Source organism: Spermophilus citellus (genome assembly GCF_964194105.1).
Source record: "Spermophilus citellus genome assembly, chromosome: 1".
In the NCBI taxonomy this organism is placed as follows: Eukaryota; Metazoa; Chordata; class Mammalia; order Rodentia; family Sciuridae; genus Spermophilus; species Spermophilus citellus.
The window spans coordinates 33,857,520-33,885,238 of record NC_138182.1 but is presented as its reverse complement, the minus strand read 5'-3'; the positions used below and the strand labels follow the sequence as shown (position 1 = coordinate 33,885,238).

The following is a 27,719-nucleotide window of genomic DNA, read 5'->3' as shown; positions in this document are numbered from 1 at the left end:
GCATTTGTCTTTCTTTTCTTGAATTATTTCACTTAACATTATGTCTTCCAAGTTAATCCATGTTGCTGCAAAGAACAGATTTTTTTTTTTTTTGGTGTGGTGCTAGAGATTGAACCCAGGGCCTAGTGCAAGCAAGGCAAGAAGCCCACCACCCGAGCTATATCCGCAGCCCAAGAACAGGATTTCATCCTTTTTTTCTAGCTGAAGTTTTCTTAAAATTTCTAATATTAATGGTAAATGTTTTCATTCTTTATTATGAGTTTTCCTATTGTTTTTTAGAAAATAATCCTTATAATATTTAGGAAAAGTGGTGAATTTCATTAAATACATTTTCATATACAATATTATCACATTTAAAAATATATGTTGTAATGAATTATAGTTAATTAAAAGAAAGTGCATTTCTGAAGTAAATGCTAAAAGTGTGTTCACTTTCGGTGCTGTGGTTTATTCTTTTCAGATTTCAAAATGTTAACAAGTAATGGTCCTCATTCTAGAGAATTTTAAAATAAACATCATTTTGTTTTAGATCCTTTTTATTTAGAAGAAAATTTCTTTATTAGTATCCAGATTTTAGTTACTTACTGACTCATCAAGAATCAAAAAGTAAAGGAGAAAACTGATATAATTATAAAATAATATAGAAATTATAAACCAATGATATCTATTATTACACTAGTGTAAATAAACCTATTGTCTCAAATTGAAAGAAAGGCTATACATCCACTGAAAATTTTTCTTGTACATAAGAGATTCATAAAATTGAAAAATATTTTGTTTCCTTATTCTTCAACATTGCACCCTACCCACAAATTCCTAGATTTAAGTGAAATCGTTTAAAACTGAATTCCAGAATATTGTTAGATATTATTTTTCAACATGCTTTTCTGCTTCCAGTATCCTTACTTATCATCTATCTTCCTAGACCCCAGGCAAAATATAAATGAACGTTCCAGATATCTCTGGATATTGCAAGATTTATTGCTTGATATTATTTCTCCTTTTTTCTCCACCTATCTAGAAGTCTTCACATACATTTGGTTATAATACCTTCTGGGATATTTGCTTCTATAGAATATGTAGGGGTATACCTTCTGAATTATACCCGTTCTGAATTCTAGCACAGCCAGAAGTGTCTTGTAAAACATCTTAATAGGAGGATGATAAGTTGGCTGGATGTAGAATTCTTGAGTCCCATTCTTTTAATGACAGTTATCTGTAGATGCAATCACATGATCTTGCAGAATTTATTATTTGTTCTTTTTTAGATATACATGACACTGGAGTGTATTTTGACATATTATATATACATGGAGTATAACTTCCCATATTTGTAGTTGTACATGATGTGGAGTTTCAATGGTCATGTATTCATATATGAATATAGGAAAGTTATGGAGACAGATACGATGTTTGATGTCAATTCCACTTCTGTTTTTACTCATTCTGTATCTCTGATGACTTAAGTATATTGTTATTACTTTTGTACCTTGAAAGTTTGGGATTTCACCAGGATGTGTCTAATTGTATGTCATTGATTTCATTATTTTAATCAAAAAAAAACTGGTGAAATCTCTACAGACCCATTATTGCTTTAGAATTGAAATTTCTTTTTTATGCCTAAATGTTTCCTTTTGTCCATTTGCTCTTCATTTCTCCTTAAAATTATTTTATTTACATGATAAGCCTTCTGGATCTTTGCCTGAATAAAGTAAACCTGTTTAGGGGGTGTCCCTTGATATTCTAGAATATTTGTAATCATAGAATATTCTCTTTCAGCAAACAGAAACACAATATTTTTAAAAATTCAAATATAAAGCTTTCTTTTCTTTCTAGAGGATCTTTGTAATTTTCTACTTGCTGCTCTTAAAAATCAGCTATCTTGAGCTGAGGCTGTGGTTCAGCGGTAGAGTACTTGCCTCACATCTGTGAGGCACTGGGTTCTATCCTCAGCACCACATAAAAATAAATCAACAAAATAAAGGCATTATGTCTATCTACAACTAAAAAAATATTTTTAAAAAATCAGCTGTCTGGGTTAGTGCTTTCTAGTTAAAAACCCCACTTGAGTCTTCTAATTGCAATTTAATAAGACTTGAAAAGCTTTTTAGAGAAGTGAGACATAAATATCAAACATATCTATGAAATAAGATGAGAAATAGTACATATCTATTTTTACTAACTTCTAAATAAAATATATAATTCATTTCCATTACAAATGTAGGCCCAAAGCTTCACTTTAATGACAGTGCATATACCTTGGTCAGTAGTAGAAATCATAAGTATTTTCTTTTTTTTTTTTTTTAAAGAGAGAGTGAGAGAGGAGAGAGAGAGAGAATTTTTTTTTTTAATATTTATTTTTTAGTTCTTGGCGGACACAACATCTTTGTTGGTATGTGGTGCTGAGGATCGAACCCGGGCCGCACGCATGCCAGGCGAGCGCGCTACCGCTTGAGCCACATCCCCAGCCCAGTATTTTCTTATCACTGATAGATTTCTTATATGTTAGTCATACTTCAAAATTAGTCTAATTTCCTTCCACTAAGGTTTTATTGAACACATTAATAGATAAGTATACTTGCTACTACATCATGTGTGTTTTTAAATACACTATAATATATGCATTTTGCTTAGAAATAGTATTCTTTCTGAATTAGGGTCCAAGAGCTGCCTCAGATTTCCAAAGGAGTGCATAACACACAAATATTTAAGAACCCTGGAATGAGAGCCCTATGTATGGAATGGTGGACAATTCCTTTTAAATTGCTTTTTATAATTATTTTCTGGATCAAGGTTTCACCAGGTGTCAGATCAAACTCTGAGCAAATTTAAGGTTGCAGCCACTCAGAAATAGCAGAAAACACAAGAATCTTTGCTGATTCAGACCAATTGTGAGCATACTGGTAAACCCTTAAATAAAAGTTTCTTTTATTCATTGCATGCTGTTTTGTCTTTTTAAAAATATTTATTTTTTAGTTGTAGTTGAACACATACCTTCATTTTATTTAGTTATTTTTATGTGGTGCTGAGGAACGAACCCAGCGCCTCACATGTGCTAGGCGAGCGCTCTACTGCTGAGCCACAAGCCCAGCCCCTGTTTTGTCTTTTGAAACAGATATTTAGTCCTAAAATAATACAGTTGTTTGTTTAAATAATATTGTAACCTAATTTATTCATCTGTCCATTCTTTTATTTATACATTCATTTACTGATTTATTAATTCATATAGTAGATACTCATTTTTTTGTGCAAGCAGTTCATGTTTCAATGTCTATATTTGTGTGTGTATGAATTTCTAATATTCTAAATAACTGCTGTTAAATGAATTTAAAATACAATTTTTCAGTTGAAACTGTCTTATGTTAGTTTGAATTAGGCAAACATCTGCATCTATGAGAGATAAATTTGATATTTACAATTCTGAGGTTTTACAACTGTGGTCTTGATACATCAGATTAAAAAAATTAAAGCTAAAAGCAAAATGAAACTGAGAATTCAATAAAATTTTACTGAGTACTTGAAAAACTACATGTTTAACATAGTTTCCATTATTATGCTATCAGCTGGAATATAAAAATGGTATTTGACTCATAAAACTTTCATGTTAGAAGGGATATTATTTTGCATATAATAAAAGATTTTAAGAATCTTTCAGTCCTGGAATGTGGCTCAAGTGGTAGCGCGCTCTCCTGGCATGCACGGGGCACTGGGTTCGATTCTCAGCACCACATAAAAAATGAAATAAAGATGTTGTGTCCACTGAAAACTAAAAAATAAATATTAAAAAAATTCTCTCTCTCTTTCTTTCTGTCTCTCTTTAAAAAAAAAAAAAGAGTCTTTCACATGTAATACAGCTAATGATGAAAAGAGCCAGGTTAGAATATGGATTATTTTTCTTAACACTTTAAATACATCATATGATATTATGGAAATAAATTTATTTTTATATATAACATATTTTGATAAATACTGAACTTAAGAAAATGAATACCTTCAATTGGATAAATGTCACTTTGGGACAAATTTTGCTTCTAAAATCTTATTCTTCAGTTTGAATAGTTCAAACATGTATATTGTAACCAAAAGAAATTTTTATTTTTATATTTTTGTAAAATATCATATTGTAAAATATGTAATTCAGATTGGTACTGAGTTACTTCTAGGTGAAACATTTAGATAACTTCTGAGAATAGCAATCAATTCATGAGTTAATATATTCCTCATGTATTTCAATAATTTTAATACTATGTGACATTACAATGATTCAGGTAGTAATGTAACTAATACTATGGCAAATTTGAGAAATGTTAAATAAATGTTCATTCAATAAAAACAGGCAAGTATCAGATTTCAGGATTCTTTTTAATTTTTTCTTATTTTGTAGATAACTGGATGGAAAATGTAATTCAATAACTAGAATCTTTTTTAAAACATTGTTGAGATATATTGTTTGTTTATTAGTAGTGTATGTAGTTTTATACATGTGTGTTTGCCTGGGTATAATTCTTCTATATCTATAGATTCTATTTTAGCTAAAGTAAGTCAAGCATAATGTGATTTTCACCTACAAAGTTATGCTCCTTGATAATCTCATCTGTCCTTCATGATGCCAAATGGAAAATTTGAAATATTGAAAATTTTAAAAAAGATGTGTTTTTGTCAAAACAATGTTTTGGTAATAGTTACTCAGCACCAACCATGACTTATGTATTTTACATGTTATAAAAATTATCTTAATGTGTAGCAATAGAGAAACAAAAGGAAAGAGAAAGAGTTTCATATTGAAGATGCTAAACAAAGCACAGGACAGAGAATGAGGGAGAGTAGACCTCTCTGGAATGAGGGAGAGTAGATCCGATTGAAAATGAAGCATGAGAAAAGAGCAAAAAGCAGTTTTCCAGGTTTCCCAAATGATTTTGAGATTAAATACCTTATGCTTTAAGACATCTTTAAATTTCTGAGTTTTTAGTACGTAGGAAAGTTGATAACCCTCTTATAAATGTCTCCACTGCCGTTGTCTCCATTCCTCCAATACTGCCCATTACCCATGGCTGAAGGTAGTTTTAAGAGGGCAGTAAAACCTTCCCTAGGACATCAGTAAAACCTTCAGCAGAATGTCAGTAAAAAGTGCCAATGTCAGTAAACCGTATGCCATAAATATATTCAATTGTTACCTGTTAATAAGACTTTTAAAAGCTTTAAGGATATGGGCTGGGCATGGTGGTACACTCCTGTAATCCCAGAGGCTTGGAAACCTGAGGATCATTAAGCTCAAGGTCAGCCTCAGGAATTTAGCAAGGCTGTAAGCAATTCAGGGAGACCTTGTCTCAAAATAAAAAATAGAAAGGGTTGGAGAAGTGGTTCAGTAGTTCAGCACCCCTGGGTTCTATCCACAGTACCAAAAAAAAAAAAAAAAAAAAAAAAGATTTAAGGAGATGTAATTGCTGACTACCCTTTTTAGCCATTATTATATCATACATACCCATTGTATGAATGTAATGAATCATCACACTGTGAACCACCCTTTTTTTATAGTGCTCAAGATTAAACTCAGAACCTTATATCTATAGGGTTAATCAGAGGGCAATCACAGCTTTTTCTTTTCCATTGCTTTAATTCTTGTTCAAAATATAATAGTTACCAGGCTTCTTTTCCTGTTTATAACCATTCTAATATTTAATTTATCCTTCAAAATATGCTAGGTAAAGTAACATTAAAAATTCATATATTCATATGTTAATATTTATGCATTTTCCTGAATGAATATTTAATAACAAATATAAAACTAATACTAACAATTATAAAATTAATAATTAAAGCAATGAATCAATGTTTTCTAAATTAAAGAATGAATCAAAATTCAGTAATGAAAAGGAGAAAAGGCACATTTTATATGCAGAAGAATGGAAGGTACATTTTGTGTTGCTATAACTAAACACTTGAGGATGGATATGTGTAAAAAAAAATAATCACCTGTGGGCCAATAAATTATATTTATGCTATGAACCTATAAAATAATAAAATATATTTGGCTCACAGTTCTGGGTGAGAGAAGTTTAAAATTATGACTCTAGCATCTACTCTGGAGTGCATCAGGCTGCATCAACTCATGGAGGAGAAGTGAAAGGGGAAATAGCCCCATGCAGAAAATACACATATGAGTGAGGCAGAGGGCATGTTGACCTGCTTTCTAACAATCCAGTTTCATGATACCAGTTCAACCCTGCAAGGCATAGCTCACTCTCATGAGACCTTGTCTACTCTCAAGAAAACTAACCTAGTCTTTTGAAAGAAACATTAATTCACTCGAGAATTTTGTGCACTTGTGACCTAATTACCTTCCACTAAGCCCTAACTCCTACAGGTCCCACTACCTCAAGATAGCCTAACCAAGCCTCCAGTACATGACCCTTTGAGGGACAAATCATAGGTAAAACATAGCAGTGAGGATTGCAGAAGGGGTGGCCTGGTAAGGATACCCTGAATTTTTAGACACAGTACAATGACTGAGTGCTTTTATACTGTTATTACTGTCTTAATGGAATGGAGAGGAACCAAGCCTATCTTCTGGGACATGGATAAACACTAATGTTTGCCAACTCTCCTGCACCACAGTCCCAGCAAAGCCTCAGGTGAAGTAGAGATAAAGCTAACTGTTCCCAATGTCCTGTCATCTCTTTCCTGCCAAGTTCTGGTTAATTAGTGCTAAAAACAACATACAATGTTGAATTTGGACCAAATTTATAAAATAATTAAAATTATATAACATAAAAAAATAATCACCTATGGGCCAATAAATTATATTTATGCTATGGACCTATAAAATAATTCCATTCAAAAATTATCTTCAAAACTGAAGTTCCATATAAAAGATACAATTCAAGGTAGTCACATCTTTCAAAAAAATAAAATTCACCATGATTAATGGAGTATTAAAACTCACAAACAAAATTCTTGATATATTCTCATATGTTTAAACCATTATGTAGCTGTGTCTCTAATACTATGACACTGACACATTTCTGAAAAATGCGTTTTTCAAGAAGGTCATATTATGCTTATTTTCTTCATAAAATTTCCTGCAATATACTGCAAAGCTGAATTTCATGGTTAATAAATTTCAAATTGTTCACAGCATAAAAAAAACCTAGAATGAAATTATACTGAATCTTGAATACTACTTTTAATTATATCTGTCATTTAAATATGTGTCTATCATAGAAACTAACTGAAATTGTTTTGTTTTCTCTAAATGTCTACTACAAAAAACACATGTTAATTTAATTGAAAATTACCTGTAGTTTGATTTTGATTAATGTAATCTTTATCTTTATAATGAAGGCATAATTAAATTTCAATTCATATTATCTTTAAAATGAATGATAAATACTTAATAAGGCGTAAATATGTACTGATCCCACACATAAATGCAAATTTCTATCTCAACAGGCATTCTCGTTCTTCTACTAATAAACATTTTTAAAATAGTGGTTTTTACTATCATCACTGTCAATTGATTGCATATATCTTAAAATAACTTTTAAAAGATTACTTCATCCCTTCAATCTTTATGTAGTGTTGCTTATAAAACAAATGTATATTTTAAATGGCAAGGTGAATTAAAAACATATTTTTAATTACATGTAAAAATTTCACCTCTACTTGAAGGTGGTGTAATAGAAGCTTCCTTATGAATGTCATATTTCTGGGCATGTTGTTATTCTGTTAATCTCTCTGTGCTCTCCTTCACATTTCATATGTTTTAATGTGACACATTCCTTTGTTGTTTCTGCCACACTGAACTTGTCTTTATGTAGCCTTTATTTTCATAGATGACTCTGTGACTGTGCCAGCAAGAATAAATATTAAACCTAAAATAGTACAGCAAGAATACAGTGCGATATACACAGTTTTGCCTGTCAGACAGGTGGACCTGGGCTCAAATCATATGTCTTCACTTACTTCCCAAGGATCACTATCTATAAAACATGAATAATAAAAGGTGAGGGTTAATATATACCCAAAAGATTCTTAGTAAACAATAGATGTTATTATATTCATCATCACCATCCTTAGAATATAACCAAAGGGCAACCATACATAAACATTTTAGTGACCTGATACAGTGAGAATTTATTCCCAGCTAGCTGGGCTAGTGACCTATGCTGGGCTCACAAAATCTGGCTATATCAGTAACTGAGAAAACCATGAAGAAAGCATGTAAGCACACAGAAATACCTTTTCAAATTCCAGGACGGCTCTCAACCTTAGGGGTCCATTGGAAAGAGAGAGCTTGCATTTGGATTTTTTATTTTTATAGAGGGAGCACAAAGGGAGGTTTGATGGAATGTTTTTTAAAAATAAGACAAAAGAGTCAGGTTTCAGGAGGTTGATTCTAGCTTCCTGATGTCTTGTGGTCAGTAGATTGATTGACATCTTGGCAAGTCACACCCATCTCAGGTGCTGTGTGGGATCAAAGGCAGAGCGAGAGGAAAGTGCCCACTTGTGTTGCACGCCCAAAGAGCCTGCAACATCAGGCCAATCCTCCCATATGCTCAAATGCTCATACCTCACACACAACCCAGAGCTGGCCCACAACAAGAATTCACATTGATGACCAAATTCTTTGTTTATATCCAATAAAACAATAATGTTATCAATGGAGATTTCTCATCTGGAAATCATGCCCCAAAGAGAAAGATGTAAAGACACAACCTGAGGCTAGCCTATTTATTTCTGCCCAGCCACCCTTAATCACCAGCAGAGATGAAAACAGTAAAAAAAAAAAAAAAAAAGACTGAAGAAAATTGCACTGCTACAGCAAAATAACCCGGGGGGGGGGGTGACGAACAACTTGTGCACATTGATACAGCAGGAGTGGGAGCGGTTTATTGTAGGACAGGAGGGGTATATATACATTTCATACAGCTTATATTAATTAACATAAACTAGATACAGTAGTCAACCAATAAGGAATCTCCACACTTAATGGCTCCCTGGCGTTACTTCACAAACCACTCCCTCTGCAAAATGCCAGGCGCAATCTTGACTTGTTTACAGACTCTAACAAGAAATTACAAGAGGAGCATTTTGTTTTAAACTATTTGTTTTTCAGGATATTTCTTGATTATTCAAGAAATTAACCTCTCCAGAAAAGCAAAGCAAATCAAATAAGTTGGGAGTAAGAAAGTCTTCCATCAAGTAAAAAGTTTCCATAGCCACCAACATTAAGCTTTCAAGAAAGGTCAGAATTCACATTATAGAAAGAATGAAAAAATGATGTGCCCTTATATTGGAAAGTTATTTTTTCTTCTACTTCTTTCTTGTCTTTTTTTGGAGGAAAAAAAAAAAGACATATCTCTCCTGCAAAAACTCAGCAGAAGATTTATGAGCCTTGTTCAACCTTGTTCCTGTATGCTGTTTGAAATTCACAAGTTTGAACAAATGAATAAATATTCATTATTTCTGCTTCCTTCTTTTTCCAGGTGCCTCCCATACTTCTTGATAAGCAGTTCTCTGAATTCACTCCGGACATTACACCCATCATTTTGGCAGCCCATACAAATAATTATGAGATAATAAAACTTTTGGTCCAGAAAGGTGTTTCGGTGCCCCGACCCCATGAGGTCCGCTGTAACTGTGTTGAATGTGTCTCCAGTTCAGACGTGGACAGCCTCCGTCACTCACGTTCCAGACTCAACATCTACAAGGCCTTGGCCAGCCCCTCTCTGATTGCACTGTCAAGCGAAGATCCTTTCCTCACAGCCTTTCAGTTAAGCTGGGAGCTTCAGGAGCTGAGCAAAGTGGAAAATGAATTCAAGTCCGAGTATGAGGAGCTGTCAAGACAGTGCAAGCAATTTGCTAAGGACCTCCTGGACCAGACAAGAAGTTCCAGAGAACTGGAAATCATTCTTAATTACCGAGATGACAATAGTCTGATTGAAGAACAAAGTGGAAATGATCTTGCAAGACTAAAATTGGCCATTAAGTACCGTCAGAAAGAGGTGAGTGTTGCCACTCTATCAAAGTGCCATAGAGTCTATTCCCAGTGAAGCAAACTGCTATTCGTGATTTAATTTTGAGTATTACACTATTTTTTCTATTCACCTGTAAGTGGATCACATCTACTGTTTGCCGGACTAATAATTATCTTCACATTGAAGTGTGGTAATAAGTGGTTTAATAAAGGAATGATTTGTGGCATCTGTATTAAAATATACACCCTTACTTGTAATAAAATGAAAAGCTAATGAATTTCAGAATCTCCAGATTGCGTGAGTTCTCGCTGGACCACTTATAATTTCACAGGGTCACATATACAGCTCTTTGAGTTTTCTCACTTAATGGACTTAATATTCATAGTATTTCATATATAGATCTATTGAAATTTTCTCCTCTCAGGTCCATGGGATCTGTAAGATGTGTAGATTGTGTGAAGACTCTAGAAAATTTTGAGGTATTAATAAAATACATTATTAGAAATTATTCCAGGAAAAGCCTTTAATCCAACATTAGATGAAACAACAGAAACATCTGTCATTTCTTAGTTGATTGATTTGTCAGGAATAAGAAGTTAAAGACCTGTAGAAATATTACAAATTTTCCCATGAAATTTACATAAATTTGAAATATTTAAGAAAGGAACCTCAAACCTGTTACATTTTCCACCCAGCATTATTGCTTTATGTTTCCACCACAATTTGTGTGTGAATTCTCAAAAACTGTTTATTTTTATCTTCAAAAAATATTGAGTCTTTATTCATTCTTGAATGACAGTAATATCTGTTTCAAAACAATAGCCAGAAAGAAAAAAAAAACTGTGTAAGATGAAAAGAGAGAAAGAAAGGAAAGAGACTCCTGTTTAAAAATGTACTCAATTGCTTTTGAACTTGGACTTGATTATTTAATGTTATTCCTGCCTGCTTTGTCTATTACTCCTAACTAAATACTTGAGGATCAGGAAAACTTAATTTGCTTCCTTGAGTTCTTCTTATAGTTCTTTGACTCTTTGAGCTAATCCAGCTGTGATGGGAGCCTGAAAACAGTTGAAATGAATATTCCCTGAACAATGAAGGCAGCAGATTCTTTTGTGCCATTGCTTCTTGACTCGAAAATCAGAAATGTTAATTTGAGTCCCTGCAGTCTTTTCTTAGGCTCTTGTGTTTAGGACTCAAGGACTTAATATTCTAAAGGAACTGAATAACTTTAATACGGTATTGTAAGACAAACTGATGAAATGTCACACGATTAAAGATTTTGAAAGGACTAAATGTGAAAGTGAAAAGTCATTAATGGTTGATAGCTGAAGATACTATGTTGATGGGGCCCCAGAATTTACCCAGATCTTCTTCAAGATCTATTATTAACTATTATGATGTTCTTCCTTTCATTTTCATTGGAAAAGGGGGCTTAGGGATTAAAATGATTATTTAAAAGATCCTTTATTATATGTGTGTTCTGTGTTGACATTATCCTGCCGATAATAAGCAGAGTGAAATTCCCAGGATGTTCTATCCATAAAGTAATGAACCTGGCAGTGATCAGCTATGCTTCCCTATTATTGTACCTCTGGTAGCACCACAGTGCTTGAGTTCAGCTTTATTTTATTTTATTTTTTTTTTTTTGCATACACTCATGTTTTTCCTCCCATCATAGCTGACTTTACCTTGTCTTTGGAAAGTGTGATTTTAGTGAAGGCCCAGAGAAAAATAGTCAGAAACTCCAATGCCATCTATGGCATTTAATCAATTTAAGCTGCCCCCCACCAAAAGATATCCCAGATAGAAGTTTCAATATGAATATCTTGAGTGTTCATTTCTATTTACATACCTACAAAACATTTTCATGCACTCTATTCATTTATTACTTTCTTCATTAACTCTTTTCAATGTACATTTCACAGAACACATTCTAGGCAGTGCATGGGGCACTTGATACTGCACTGTGACATATTCCAACTCATATAGCATTTATAGTCTATTTGGAGAGACAAAGGCTGAATATATATTATTCTCTGTTTTGTTTCCAATCCATTAAAAATGTTCATTCCTATTTAACATTTTCTTCGTTTGCTTAAATTCTTCTCTATACTTCCTGAATATTCGAATTAACTTGACTTCAAAGACTGTTGAACAAAAAGTCACAAATCGAATCCCTAGTTAGGTATGTCAAGAGCAAAGCAAAAGAATGTATTTGATCATTCCTAACTGTTCTTTTAAGATGTTTGTATCTTTTTTACTAATATAAAGCTGTGATTTTGGAGAGTGATAGAACCTAATAATACAAAAAGATAAAAGACAGCTAACTAACATATAACATGTAACAAGAAAATAAGCAATAGTAGTATCTTTTAAAAGAATCATTTTATAAACACATTATATTTTTCATCTTTCATCTTTTGAGGGTTCAATGAAGAATTTAAAAAAAATTCTTATAATTTTGTTGTGTTCTTCATTCAATATCAAAGCACATATTACCCTTGAGCTGACAGTTTTCCCAAAGCAAAGTAACACTGTCTGGTGGATAGCAGTATAAAAAGATCAGGAATCCGATTCTACTTTCATATATATTCTTTGATATCATAAGTTCTATTTTATAAAATATTTTTCTAAATTATTCAAAAAGTATTGATTTTAAACCATTTGATGTAAGATTTTTTTTTTTTTTTTAGTGAGATAATGTGTCTTAAATAAAACTGAATTTCAGCCTAGATGTCTTGTCTTATATCTTTTTACTGCAAGTTTTCCTTGGTTTGGTCTAAACAAGCTTGAAGTCTGCCTTTGATCCATGCTCTGGAGTGCCTCCTCACTAACCTCCACATTGGCCAGGTCCTGCTCAGTCTTTAAAGCTCTTCTCACATCCCACCTCACCCAGGGAGCATTCGGTGAAGCAAACCCTACCACACACTCCCTGAGATAAAGTCCTACTTGCCCACACTGCACTTCTTTTATTAATTTGTTCTTTTAGTTATACATGTCAGTAGATTATAATTTGACATACTTATTATACAAACATGGAGTACATCTTATTCTATTTAGGATCCAAGTCTTGTGGTTATACATGATATAGAGATTCACTGTGGTGAATTGACATATGTACATAGGAAAGTTGTGTCAGAATCATTCCACTGTCTCTCCTACCTCTTAGCCCTGTTTCCTGCTTCCTTCCTTCCATTTCCCTTTCTCTAATCTACCGAACTTCTCTTCTCCACCCACCCTTGTTGTGTGTTAACATCCCATATCAGAGCAAACATTTAACCTTTGGGGTTTTTTTGTGTGTGATTGGCTTATTTTACTTAGCATGATAGTCTCTAGATCCATCCATTTTCAATTGTCATAAAATAATTCTTTCTTATGGCTAAATAATATTTCAGTAATATTACATATATGTACAACATTTTATTTATCCATTCATCTGTTGAAGGGCTCCTAGGTTGGTTCCAAAGCTTAGATATTGTGAATTGAGCTGTTATTAACATTGATATGGTTGCATCACTGTAGAATGCTGATTTTTAAGTCCTTTGGGCATATACGGAGGAATGGGATAACTATGTCAAATGGTAGCTTCATTCCAAGTTTTCTGAGGAATTTCCATGCCATTTTCCAGAGTGGTTGCACCAATTTGCAGTCCCACCAGCAATGTATGAGTGTATCCTTTTCCCCAAATCCTTGCCAATGTATTCTTGATTGCTGCCATTCTGACTGGAGTGAGATAAATACTCAGTGTAGTTTTAATTTGTCTTTCTATAATTGCTTAATGTGTTGAACACTTTTTCATATATTTGTTGACCATTCATATTTCTTCTTCTGTAAAGTGGCTGTTCAGTTCCTTTGCCTATTTATTAGCTGGGTTAGTTGTTTTGCATCTCCTCCTCTAGGCTGTGTCAGGAACACTCCTGTTCACCAGTCACACTACAGTACCTGTCAGGTAGAAGGTGCTCAATAATGAATACACCCAAATGAAATTGCAAAATCTCTCAGTTCCAGAAAGTTCTCTGAGCATTTTCTTTTTAATCTCATTAAGTTTTAGTATTTAGATTAACCTCTTATTAGTAGTCTTTCTATGAACTGAAATGTTAAAACAAGTTATGTTGTCAGGATTTGATTGCGAGATTTGGTCTAGCATTTTTCTAATTCCATCCACAAATGAAGATTTGCACTATTTTTACATCATAAATATTTTTGCATTTTAATTTTGTGTAATTTTTGTAAGCAGCAGGTGTAGAATGAAGAATCTGCTTATTTTTATTAGTGCTTAGAATAATGATGCCAGAGTTACATTGATCATATTTTGGTAAAACAAAAATTCTTATAGCAATTCAAATCAGTATTTTTGGGGGACTGAGTTAATTTCAACTTGGTTTGTTATACTTAAACTACCAAATGAATCTATGCTACATGAACTGTATGTTTTTGTTTTGTCTTTGTGAGGAATCTGAGTTATACAGTATAAAATAATATTCAGTGTTTCTTCATTAAATATTGGGGCCAGGATGTAAATATACTTTTTAAATATAAACACTTTTAGTCATTTAAAATTGTGTGTGTGTATGTGTGTGTGTGTGTGTGTGTGTGTGTGTGTGTGTGTGAAGCAATAATCCTTTTAGTCTGACTCTGAAATGGACAGGGAAAGTCTCTTGATCAGGATTGGAATCCAACAACACAGACATCTTAATGCCATTAATTGAAGTGAGTAATTTCAAAGGAAGCTGGAGAGCTGGGGACATCCAGAAGCATGCACTCCTGTGCTTAGAACTCTCCTCCTCCTGTGTATTAGGTAAAGGTGAGAGACGTGGCTAAAGACATGATTTAGACAAACAACTCACCTGTGCTTTCTGGCATGATTTTTGTAAATGCAGAATTTGTGGCAGTTAACATTATTTCCCTTCTGTCATTCCTCATGCCTAATGCTTATTAGATCACTGAAATGATGCATTCCTTATATTACTTTTAAAGCAAAGATCTTACCTAGTTTCAGTTATATATTGTTGATAAGATTGGGAAATAACTACCCCACAGGCAATGTAGCCAAGATGTTGAATAATAGTGAGAAGAAGTGAAATACATCATTCTGTGTGAAAGCACTTCAATTCACTGTCTTAATAGCTTTCCAGATTCTAATACAGTAATTTCTATGTAGTAAACAGCATGCATACATATTTTAGCTTACTTTTCCCTTTCATAAATATTTGTCATCAGCTTTGCAACATTAACTTTAAACTTTGGCACTAACACGGATCATGTCTTATAAATTGTTGGAGAAGATTGTTGGAGAAGAAAGCGAGAAATCAACATTTGAACAGTCCCTCTACTCAAACACTTGCTACTTGTTTATTCAGTGTTGGTAAACTAGAAGAGAAAATGAAAGAGTAAATGGGAAGGTATCCATGTCAATCATGCCTTCCAGAGCATGGTGAACTGAATTGATTCCAACATTTCGTGATTACAGCTCTCTAAAACTCCTTTACACCTCCCAAGATTTAATGGTTGTTGTTTCCTGGGTTATTCAAAAATCCATAATGTTAAATGAAGAAATAAGACTCCTGTCAAAGAAGAGACAAGGGGGGGCTAAGGTACCACAGCACTAACACTCCTGGGGGTGGTGACATTAGCACAGCCTTAGGTGTTGAGGAGAGCAATTGAATGATTATCATGGAGCAGAAACAAAGGAAATTGTGTTTTCTTAAAACTGCTTCAAGCTAGACTTCTGCATTTCCTAGCTTTCTTTCTGTTATTTAATAAAGTCTGTTCTAATTAGTTCATCATGCCAGAATTGTTTTAAATTCAAATTGCATTTAAAAACCATACTAATGTTTAATAAACTGCCTGTTCCAATCCAAACTTGTTATAGTATGAACTGTGTACTGAAAACAAACCAAAAAATGAAAAATGCCATTTGTTGGTTCTTTATCTACCAGAAACCAACCTTGCTAAGATCTCTTGTTCTTTGGATAATTGGTAAGGGAAAGTAACAACTCTATGTACATTTTTTTTAAATTTTAAAACTACCTCAAGGATATACCCCTAACCATCCCCATCCTCCAAATAAATCCACAGAGCAATCAATGACAAGATTGCTTCCTGGCTGTTGCTGCAGTACCTTGTGTGTGTTGCAGTACATTCGGGGGCTGGTCAACAGCCAAGCAAGAGCTTTACATTGGCTACAGATGGAAAGGTAGCAGAATACAACAATTACTATTAGGGCATTATGTAAAATTGTGGATGTGTAACCGACGTGATTCTGCTATCTGCATATGGGGTAAAATTGGGGGTTCATAACCCACTTCAATCTAATGTATGAAATATCATATATCAAGAGCTTTGTAATGTTATGAACAACCAATAAAAAAAAAAAAAAAGAATAAGTGGCCCTTGTTAGCTATTGATTTTCTTAGAAACATTTAGTTTTCTTCTTTTTTACTCTTGCTCAAGTCTGGGGTGTCTAAATTTTATGTTGTGCTAGTAAATTTCACATCAGAATGTAAATAATTTTGGAGAAAGCTATTTCATGATAGGTCTTATAATGATTCTTCTATGAGAATCACATACTTCTTATAGAAAGGTAGAGTACAGAGCAATTCTAAGGAGAACAATGAGAAAAGGTGGTTAATATAGTAGTCTCCTGTTTATTTGAGATTTTTCTTCTGAAATACCTTTGAGTCGTTTATCTAAGTCACTACTGACTTTCCTTTAGTTTGGTTTTCTTATTTAACATACACTGCACCATTTGCATGAGATTTGATATTATTTATCAAGTTTTTCTTTTTTGCCTCCTTCATCTTTTAAGCTATTTTGAAAGCATCTGTGTCTCTCAAAACTGCCAAGTTTCCCCATCTATTTCTACTTATTCATTGCCTTGCCTGAGATTTTCTGTACTGCTCTATGACTGCCCAGATCTAGATTCCCTCCTTTCAATCTAAGCATATCCTGCTCCCATCTCAGGATTATCAGAGTTTTCACTAGTTTATTTCATCTGTCTGCAAAACTAGGCCCCTGAGTCTGGTAGGAAACTATTTAAAAGTGGGGAGAAGATCTGGGAAATGGAACGATAACTCAGCAGGAAGTGGCTGAGGGCTCCTTCCAGGTCCATGGGAGGGAAGGACTCATGCATTAATATTTCTCCTGTCAGATGATAAGGAGCCCAAGAACATAGAGAAAGAAAAGATTTATCCCTAGTACATATACTGTAACCATATCTTCTTCCATGTAAATTTCTGATCAACTCAGGGCATGTTTTATTAGTATCAAGTAACTCATCTTTATGTGGTTGAAATGAAATATTGCATTAAAAGTATATGGTCTATGAATTGGATAAAATTTTTTTCCTCTTCTAAACAAAAATGTACTCTTGAATAAATTTTGTGTTTGTTTTCTCACCTCTAAAATGGGTTGTCTAGCAAAGATCATAAATAAGTCCACAGCTTAGCATATTTCCTGGCATATTTGCCAATGAAGAGTAGCTATTTATTACTATTTATTATTATTATTATTATTATTATTATTATTATTATTATTTATCACTGGGTTTTTCTATTACTTCACAGACCCCCCCAAAATAAAAGACTAAGCACATGCAGCATATGCAACTTGTCGTATTAATATATTAAATGATGAAGCGAGGGAAAGTTTGGGTTCATCATTTAATATATTAATATTTGTGATAAATATTAATCTGTGCCTTATGCATTGCATTACCATTTTGAATATCAAAGATTTATCCCTCTTAACTCTATTAGTACAATCAGCATTCTGAACCGTTATATTAAGATATATATTCTTCCCAAAAAATTTAATGCATAAATTTTATCCCAGGTTCTAAGGGTATCCCATTCCCTAATTCTTTCCACTTACAGTCTTTTGAAAGCAACTTTCATTGTGTGCTTCATGCTTGATTTTAACTTGCCCTTTTGATTTGCATTTCTAAATATATTTTTTGCATCGATTATGCATGCCCTTTGAACCTGACTACTCCAACAGAGAACTAGGATTCATTATCACATGCAGTACTTACAGAAATGAGGATTTTAATACATGAAACTACACTAAATAATGTAAATAATCCTGAGGCCTATAAAAGGGATTACAAGTAACATTCTCCTAGTTTCTCTCCTGTTTTTTGTCAAAGTGCATTCATGACCAATTGCTGAGACCCTGACTTTCTTTGCCCCACGAGTGTGCACACACCTGCTCTTGCTAGGCAAAGTCAACATGATCACAGATTCCCTAATGCTGCCCCTTCCTAAGGACCAAACATTCAGTGTCTGCCACTTTATAATGGAGAAAGCAATGGCTGTTCAGAACCTGTCATCCTACAGACAGAACTATGACAGGTCATTAGGCGCTTAACACTAGGTTTTTAGAGCTTGGAATTCAATACTCATTGGTTTCTTTACACCTAATTAGATGACATATAACCACTTCCTCCTAATTCTTATCTGAATGTGACTCCTTTTTCTCCTAAAGCTAAATTTTGAATTGTGTATGTTCAAACCTTTGAAAAATTGTTATCCTTTTTAACAGCACTGATTAGGAATTGATAACTTTTCTCTTATACAACATAAAATAGCAAATCTTAGGTTTACATTAGCATGGCTTATATTTGATATTGTTTTAAATAAATACAAAAAGGATTAAGTAATTTATTTACAAAGAGATGAGTACATTCTTCTATTTCCCAGACACAAATGTTTAGAAGCAACTCTTTTCAACTAGTTTTATTTGTCACAGACATAAAACAAAAAAAAAAACATTAGTCTAATAATAACATCTTTGAAAAATTCCATTGTATTCTGAATACTTCTCTTGGTTATTAAATGAATTGCTTTTCTGCATAAATTGGTACTTCAGACTCCTTGATGATTGACAAGGAAGGGCTAGCAGCAAGATTAACTGGTTTCCATTATTCAGATGGGATCATTTAGTTTGTCAGTGATAAAGAATCATTTCTTTTGTTTCTTTTGTACAAACATTCACATTTACATTTCAGGGTTATTTTCTCTGTGGTCATTATTTAGTGACCCGCTTTTTTTCCTTGTCATTCATCACTACACAAAATTAAAAGCTGCCAGTTTTTGCAGTAATGGACTTCATAACTTATCCCATCCCACATTCCCTGAGAAAGTACAAAATCCAATATGTTGTCTTTTAGAAATTTATGAACTGGAAACATTACATTCTCAAGAAACTTTTGGTTTTGAAATAGAAACACCCACTATTCATCTGTATAAGTTATACATATGAAAGAAAACTTATCACTCATCCTCATTTTCTTTTCATCATATTAGATCAATTTTTTTTTAAATAGAGGTCAGTTAACTTATGTTTGAATTCTTAGAAACAGAAACTTACAGAACTCTGTAGAGTTGATGATACTTGTGTAATAATTTGGTGATTAGCAGTTCTAAAATTGAGTTCTGAAGCTATGTGCTTAGAGATGGCTTCCAGGTGGTGTAGAACCAGAGAAACAATCACACAAGATTATGTTTTTATTCTTTGTTCACACTCTTTTCCCTTTAGTATTAAGGAGCTTCTATGGCATGCCCTCAACAGCAACAGAAAGAGTCAGCTATGGCCTTTCTCTGTCTGTGCCTTGACCTGTTCATTGGCAGCTCCCTGTGGGCTTAGAAAAGCCTGCTTTTCTTTTTCTACCTCACCAATTCAGTGTTAAATGATGCACATTCTACTGCTGTCATTCCCCACAGCATTGTCTAAGCACAGAGATTTTCCCAGGCACCTCTGGGACATGTAGCCTCAGAGCTTCTTTTCACACCCTCTTTTCCTGATTCTCCTCTTCTACTCCTGGGGCACAGCTGGACACCGTGTTGACAGATGTAAAGACAAGGATCACAGGAGGAGGTTCCTGAAGAGGATCAGGGGCTCAGGCATGGAGCTGCCTTGCAGCCACGGAGTTGCTTGCTGTCTTTTAGTGCAATCCATAAAATGCTTACAAAGTGTCTTTTTTGAGCCAAAGTCTGAGAACAACAAAATGAGAGGACAGTGAGCCATAGGCCAAGTATGAATTTCTTCCAGAAGTTTCTTAGAACCTAGAATTGTATTTTTGTGTAGATTCACATAAAGTGTCCTAGAACTACCCTTTTGAAGCCTAGAAAAATCATTCCTAATTTGTCTGAGATTTTTATGGGAGGTTTCCTGGAAAAGAAAGTGTCTGAATTGAGTTTCAGTGGAAAATTTGGAGTCATAGAGGAAAGACATCAGAGAAGGGATTATGGGAAAGAGACAGGACACAGACTCATATAGGAAAAAAAGAGTTAAACATGAAAGGGCACCTTCATTATCCTATGTTCTATCTTAATTCCCACTCCGTATGGCCTCTCTGTCAGCTTCTCTCTCTGCCTGGCATGTGGAGATGGACCCTTTATTGGGTCTCTAATCATATTATCATCTTCTCATTGGAGACGCCCAGAACACCCACTCTAGTATCCTCTTCCCATGCCCTTTATACCCAGTTCTTCCCTTTTACATCACAATTTTTTTTTTTATCTTCACAGCCATTATCAAAATCCAAAATAAATTTTTGTGTTTAATTATCTTTCTCTACACATACCTAAGGGTATTCTCTCCTGTTTATTAGTGCAATTCCAATGCCCGAAGTCATGCTTCTTAGAACATAGTAGGTACTAAGTAAGTAATCATGAGTAGAGTAGAGCAGAAGCTGAGATTACAGAAAAAGACAAAGAATAGATTATAAAGACTTTAGATGCACAATTCTGGAAAACTGGGTTATGTAAATTACTGTGATATTTAACCACATTTGCATATATAAACTAATAGTATCTTCATATTCCTATTGTTCCAAGAGGAATTCATTACCTTTGTTTTTATGCCTGGTTCTTCCTCTGTCATCTCTGTTAAGTAGGGAGCACTTTCAAGTTATTCACCTTAGAAGTATATAAGAGTCATCTATGATCATTTTGTGGCTGTCACCTTGTTGGGTTAGAGGAGATATCTGCAAATTGAGAAATGCCCTCTTGAATCAGATTACCTCAGCTACTATCCCAACCAATAGAATACAGCAGAAGTGACTTTCTGGGGTTTCCAGGGCTTGTCAGAAGAAGCTTCACAGCTTCTACTTAGGCTCTCTGGGAGTCCTGAGCTACCATGTATGAAGTCTACCTATCCTGAAGCCACCATACTGGTAGCTTAAGGAAGCAATGCGCAGGAATCCTTACCTACAGTGTGACTATGCCCAGATCTGTAGACCATCCTTCCACTGGCAAGACTAGTAAAGAAGCTGTCTTGGATCTTCTCCCAGCACACCCCACGTCACTCTCACTGTGGTATTCACTGGCTGGATAATGCTTGGGGACCTCTCATGATACCGTGTAGAACAGGAAAACCAACCAATTATGCCCTGCTGAAATCTCTAGTGAAACATCATAATATGTTGTTTCAAACCACTAAATTTTGGAACATAAATAATTGGGGCCCTTTTCAATCATCAAAGCCTATCTTATTGTCAGTTATATTTCCTAAATATTTCCCAAATCATTCCAGCCTTCTTTTCCTGCACTGTTTTAGGGAATTTTGGATTAGTTTGTGTCACTCAGTTTCCTTGGCTCCAATGCTCCAACCTCATCTCACCTGACTTTATGATATCTAAAACATAAATCAAGCAATTTAAAATCCTTCTATGAAAATGTAATAAATATTACTATGCTATATTTTGTGATAAAGCATACATAATATTAAATGGACCATCTTTACCATTTTAAGTTTTCCATTTGGTGGCATTTAAGAGGCAATTGAATACATCCATGTGCTATACAACCACCAACACCATCTGACTCTAGAACTTGTTCATCTTCCCAAACTGGAAGTCTATACCCATTACATAAAACTACTCATATCTCTACCCTTCCCCTCAGATGCTGCTAGCCATCATCCTGCTCTCTGTCTCTGAATTTGACTATTCTAGGACCTTCATCTAAGTGCAATATTGCAATATTTGTCTTTTTATGACTCACTTATTTTACTTAGTGCAATATCTTCAAAGGTGGCCCATGTAGCTTGTGTCAAAATTTCATTCCTTTTTAAGGCTGAATAAGATATATATATATATATATATATATATATATATATATATATATGTCATTTATCAATGATTCCATTAGTGATCATTTGGGTGATTTTTTTCCATCTCTTGGTTATTATGAATAATGCTGTTATAATATGATTTTTTAAACTGCTAATCTTACTTAATGTGTTTTATAAACTTATAGGCCTAGATAATTAATGAGATATATCATATATGGATTAACTGTCTATCCTCGTCTCTTATACCTGACTTGCATTTCATGGTCAGCAATTCCAGAATGTTCTAGTTCCTCTTCTGTGCTGTGCTTTGCATTTTCTCTGTGCATTTTCTCATTGTTTTACTATCTTGAAATGATGCAGCCATTATCTATGACTAGATCCTACTGTTTCTTTAATATATTAAGACAGTCATCTAAAGGTCTCACCTTTCTATTCTCAGGCTAGTTTGGTTCTCCCTCTCTTCTTCCTAGATAAAGAACATTTATTACATTTTATTATAATTAACTGTTTTAGGTCACTCCTCTTCATGAGACTGCGAGCTCCTTGAAGCCAAGAACAGATTTTTATACTGCTATATTTAGCAATTATAATGCCGCTGACACATGGTATGAGCTCAACAAATATTTGTGGAATTAATTTTACTTTTTTCCCTCCAGTCACACATCTATTTTTATAATGCCTCAATGATAGTCCTTCTAAGGGAGTTTATGTGTTCAGAATGACTTGACCATTGCTGAGGAAGAAATAATAAAACCTTGTGAACAATTTTTATATACTGATCCCTATGTATATAACACTAGTAACCTGTAAGGGAAGACAGAAGAAACAGTGGATAGCCCTGTTGAGGGTGGGTTAGGAAAGTACTACTTTAATTTAGGCAAACAAACAAAAAATACAATCACTTTGTGTAAGTTTTCTTTACTGAGAGAATTAGGTAGTTATTAGATATAAATTTAAAGAAAATGCTTTTAATGATATTGATTAGCTCTAGTTTTATTCCTTACACACATAGGTTATTTTTTTTCTGTTCAAACAAAAGTTTCTGAATTTATTATTAATGTTGCATTGGTCATGTGATTAAACTTCAGGCTCCAGGAAGCTGTTATACCTACTAAAATGTAACAGGTATTCTTGTAGTGAACCATTTTAATTTTTCCCTTCCTACGTATTTTCTCATCTTTTTTTTTTTTTCCATTCTGGGTTTACTGATGTTTTCTCATTCCTTCATGGCCTACTGATTACTGATGTGTCTGGCTGGCACTTCTACTCTAGAGGCAGAAGTTTGGTTTTTGCAGTTTCTTCTGTTAAAGAAAAAATAATCAATATCCCAAGGCACATAATCAGCATTGGCCTTTGAGATAAGGCCAGCCATGCAGCTTCTTTTTGCTGACTGTTTGGATTGAGTTTTAGAATATTGGCCAACTACCATTTTGCGGGTGACAGTGAGTGAATATTCAAGAAAATCTTCATCCCGGGACACTGGAGAATGAAAGGTCTAAAATGGGCACTGAAACTATTGCAAATACCTGAGTTTTAGATGCCAACATTTTCTTGCTTCACCTATAATTGCTTTAAAAGAAAAATCATCTAGCTAAAAATGTAACATTCAGAGTGGACTTGAATTATCTCATGTGGTCTGGTTGTAAATTTAGACTTTTGAAACATTCATATTAATACCTATTTTTGCCTATCTGAAATTATGGCAGAAATCTAATTTTTTTATAATTTTGAAATCTCATTCCTCACTGAGAGGCTCTCAATTCTATTTGCTTGTGTCAGAACAACTGATTTTTTGTTGTTGTTTTTTAATATTTATGTGTTTGTTCTGATAAATTTTGCATTAGTCCAATAACTGCTCCACATCAGATTTGGGAAAACTAAAGTAAAAATTATCTAGACTCTAAAGAATCCTTTATAAAAACAATGCATGAAGCTTAATGCCTGATACTGTGGCCCTTAATTTACATATCGGAGACTTTCTTCTTACTCATTTGGATTTCAGAAAAAACAAGGCTGCCTAACAGATGACTTGTGAGTGTGAGTGTGAGTGCTTAAAAGTGAGTCAGTGTGCACATACAGATGGGTATGATGCCATGTAATGGAAATGTCCAGTCTTGTAAAAATTAAAATGCAATTTATCTAAATAATGTAATTTCTATAGTATTATAGAAAGTCTACAATTTTTTGTTCATTAAACCAAGCATTTAATTTCATTATAAATTATCAATATGGAATAAATGGGAGACATGTTGCTGACACCTAGAGAATAATGTAATCTCAAACAAAATATCTGAGTTTTTTTAATATTTTAAAAAAGTATTATTGTGTGATTTTTAACACATACAAAAGAAAATATGTGGCATATGTGTGTAAATTACAAAGCATAATATCAAGCAGTTTTCCAGTTCAAAAACCTATCTTCCAAGGTAAACAAAACAAAACAAAAAAATAACCCTACATTTAAAAAAATAAACCTAATTTGCATTTTTAGAGATTGGTCGTGTTTTCAAAATACAGAACTTGTCTCACTTTGATGTCTTTACCTGGAAACCTGAATAGCCCAGCTATGACCCTGTGTTATAGACTCTTTGAGGGTCAGTCCTTTACTATTGTATTCTGTTTGTTCATTATGTAATTTGATTATGTAATTTTTTTCCTTTGTGGTCAAATACAGAAAATATCTACCATCTTAGCATGTTTAAGTGTGCACTTCAGTAACACTAGTTACTTCCATAGTGTTGAGCAACCATCACTACCATCCATCTCCAAAATTCTTACATCGTGTAAAACCAAAACTCTTTTCCATGAAACACCAACTCCCCATTTCACCCTCCCTCCAAGCTCTGGCAACCACCATTCTACTTTCTGTCTTGACGATTTTGATTATTCTAAGTATTTCAGATAAGTGGAATTATACAGTACGTGCCTTTTTATAATTGGCTTATTTTGCATAGTATAATGCCTTCAAGGTTCATCTATGTTAAGGCATATGTCAGAATTTCCTTCCTTCTTAAGACTGAATAATATTTCGCCATGTGTATATATAACATTTTGCTTATCTATTCATCCCCTGAAGGACACTTCAGTTGTTTGTTTTCACATTTCAGCTATTGTAAATAAGTCTGTGATGGGCATGGGGGTGTAAATTTCTCTTCAATTCACTACTTTCAATTCTTTTGCATATACACCCAAAAGTAGAATTTCTGTATCTTATGGTAATTCTACTTTTTAATGTTTCGAGGAACTGCCACACTGTTTTTAACATTGACTGTGCTATTTTAAATTCCCATCAATTGTACACAGGATTCTAACCTTTACACGTCCTCTCTGACCCTTGTTATTATTTGTTTTTTTTTTAATAACAGCCATCCTAATGATTACATCTCATTTTAGTTTTGATTGGCATTTTCCTAATGAAGAGTGATGCATCTTTGTATGTGTTTGGAAGTCTTTTGTCTATTTTGGAATCAGTTTGTTCAGAGACAATTTTATTGTTGAATTTTAGGTGTTTATACATTCTGGTATCAACGCCTTACCAGACGTATAGTATAAAATTATTTTATCTCATTAGAATAGATTTTTTTTTTACTGTTAGTACTGTACTTTGATGCACACTTTAATTTTTTTTTTTTACTGAAGTCCAATTTCTAGTTTTCTTCTGTTGTCTATGTCTTGGATTTATGTTAAAAAAAGTATTGACAAATTGAATGTTGTTAATATTTTACTGTATCTTTCCTTATAAAAGTTCTGATGTTTTAGATCTTAGGTTTAGGTTTTAATCCATTTAGAGCTAATTTTTGTGTATGGTACAAGTACAACTTCATTCTTTTTCATGTGGATATTCAGTTTTCCCAGTACCATTTGGTTAAAAAAAAAAAAAAAGCTTTCCTTTTCTTATTGAATGATATTTGGAACTATTATTAGAAATAATTTGGTCACTTATGTGAAGGATCATTTCTGAGCTATTATTATGTCTGTTATTATTCCAGTACCAGTATGTTTTGATTCTTATAGTCTTGTGGAAAGTTTTGAGATCAGAAAGTCTTAGATCTCTGACTTTGTTCTTTATCAAGATTGTCTTGGCTATTGTGGTCCTTTGATAGTCCATATTATTTTAAGATAGATTTTGTGTGTGTGTGTGTGAAAACTGTTGAGACTTTGATAGAAGTCCCATTGAATCTATAGATCACTTTGGGTAATACCAACATTTTAACACCATTAAGTCTTCCAGTCCAGGAAAACAGCATAACTTTCCATTTATGCATGTCTTCATTAATTTCATTCAGCAGTGCTTTGTAGTTTTCATTTGTACAAGTTTTTGCTCTTTTAAATACCTTAATTTCTTAATTCAAGGGAGTAGAAATGGGGAAATGTTGACCGATGGGTACTAATTATAGTTAAAAAGGAGTATGAAGTACTGGTGTGCTATTGCACAGGAGGGTGACAATAGGTAACAATTATGTACTGTACATTTCCAAGAGCCAGAAGAAAGGATTTTTGCAAGTCTCACCATACATAGATGATAAGTGTTTGAGAAATTAAATGTGTTTAGCCTGATTTAAACATTACACAATGTATACATGTATTGAAATGTTACATGGTACCCTATTAATATATACAGTAACATCTTTATTCATTTGTTAAAAATAAATTTAATTTTAAAAATTTACATGGCTCTGAGGCCTGAGAATCAGCTATAATGAAGCATAAAGAAAAAGCAAAGCCTGAGAAGTAAAACCAAAATAAAAATAAATAACAATAATAATAATGATACCTATCTAGTAAAGTTATTTAAAAGATAATGAACAATATCTAAATCATAAGGGATATAGCTGGGGTTTGGTTTAGTAAATGGAATATTTTATTAGAACCTGTTAAATATTTTTATATTCCCCTTCTGAAATTGTTACATCAACAAGATTAATTCCCAATCTTTTACTCTAATATCTGCATAAGTGCTTTTATATATATCATTCTTGAAGAAGGTTCTTTACCTGAAGAGCCATGTATTAAAATAAGTTACAATTGGCATTGCTCTTTCAGTGGGAAATTGAAATATAAAATGAGAACATAAAATTTATTCAAATATGGCTAAGGTTGTAACTCAGTGATAGAGTACTTGCCTAGCATGTGTGAGGCACTGGGTTTGATTCTCAGCACTGCATATAAATAAATAAAATAAAGTTCTATCAACAACTAAAACAAAATAAAATTTTAAAAATGTTATTTAAATATATTTAATTGCAAAAATCTTTTAGCTCTTTTTAAATGATTCAGTTCCAAGATTAAGTAAAGCAAGCTTCAAATATTTAGTTTCATTTACAAAGGTAAAATTATAGGGTTTTCAATGTTTTGTCAAGTCTACCTATCTGATTGGCAAGCCATTCTAGAACTCTTTGTAGTGCTAATGGACACTCAGTTGGCCCTAGTACACTGAGCAGCAATTCCTTTGTAATACTCTAATAAACAGAACATAGTATAAACCCTAAGATTCCCTCTTTGGAAGCTTCAGATTTTAACAGTAATATTGCAATATATGATTTAAATGCCACTTTTACAGCACTCCCTAAGAAAATGTTGCTTCACAATCTGTCATATTTCAAAAATTGTAAGTCTACATTGTAAAGAGTTTTAAAAATTCAAAAATACAATAAATAAAAAAATAAG

The 27,719-nt window shown here is 33.4% G+C and overlaps 1 protein-coding gene across 1 annotated transcript in view; it reads left to right on the top strand.

The window, feature by feature from the left end:
* The window catches only part of TRPC4 (transient receptor potential cation channel subfamily C member 4), a 207,034-nt gene that overhangs the window by 99,143 nt on the left and 80,172 nt on the right, over positions 1-27,719 (top strand). Inside the window, exon 3 of the mRNA XM_081309016.1 lies at positions 9,486-10,004. Within this exon, the coding sequence (XP_081165142.1) occupies positions 9,486-10,004 (519 nt within the window). The remainder of the gene's footprint in view (positions 1-9,485; positions 10,005-27,719) is intronic.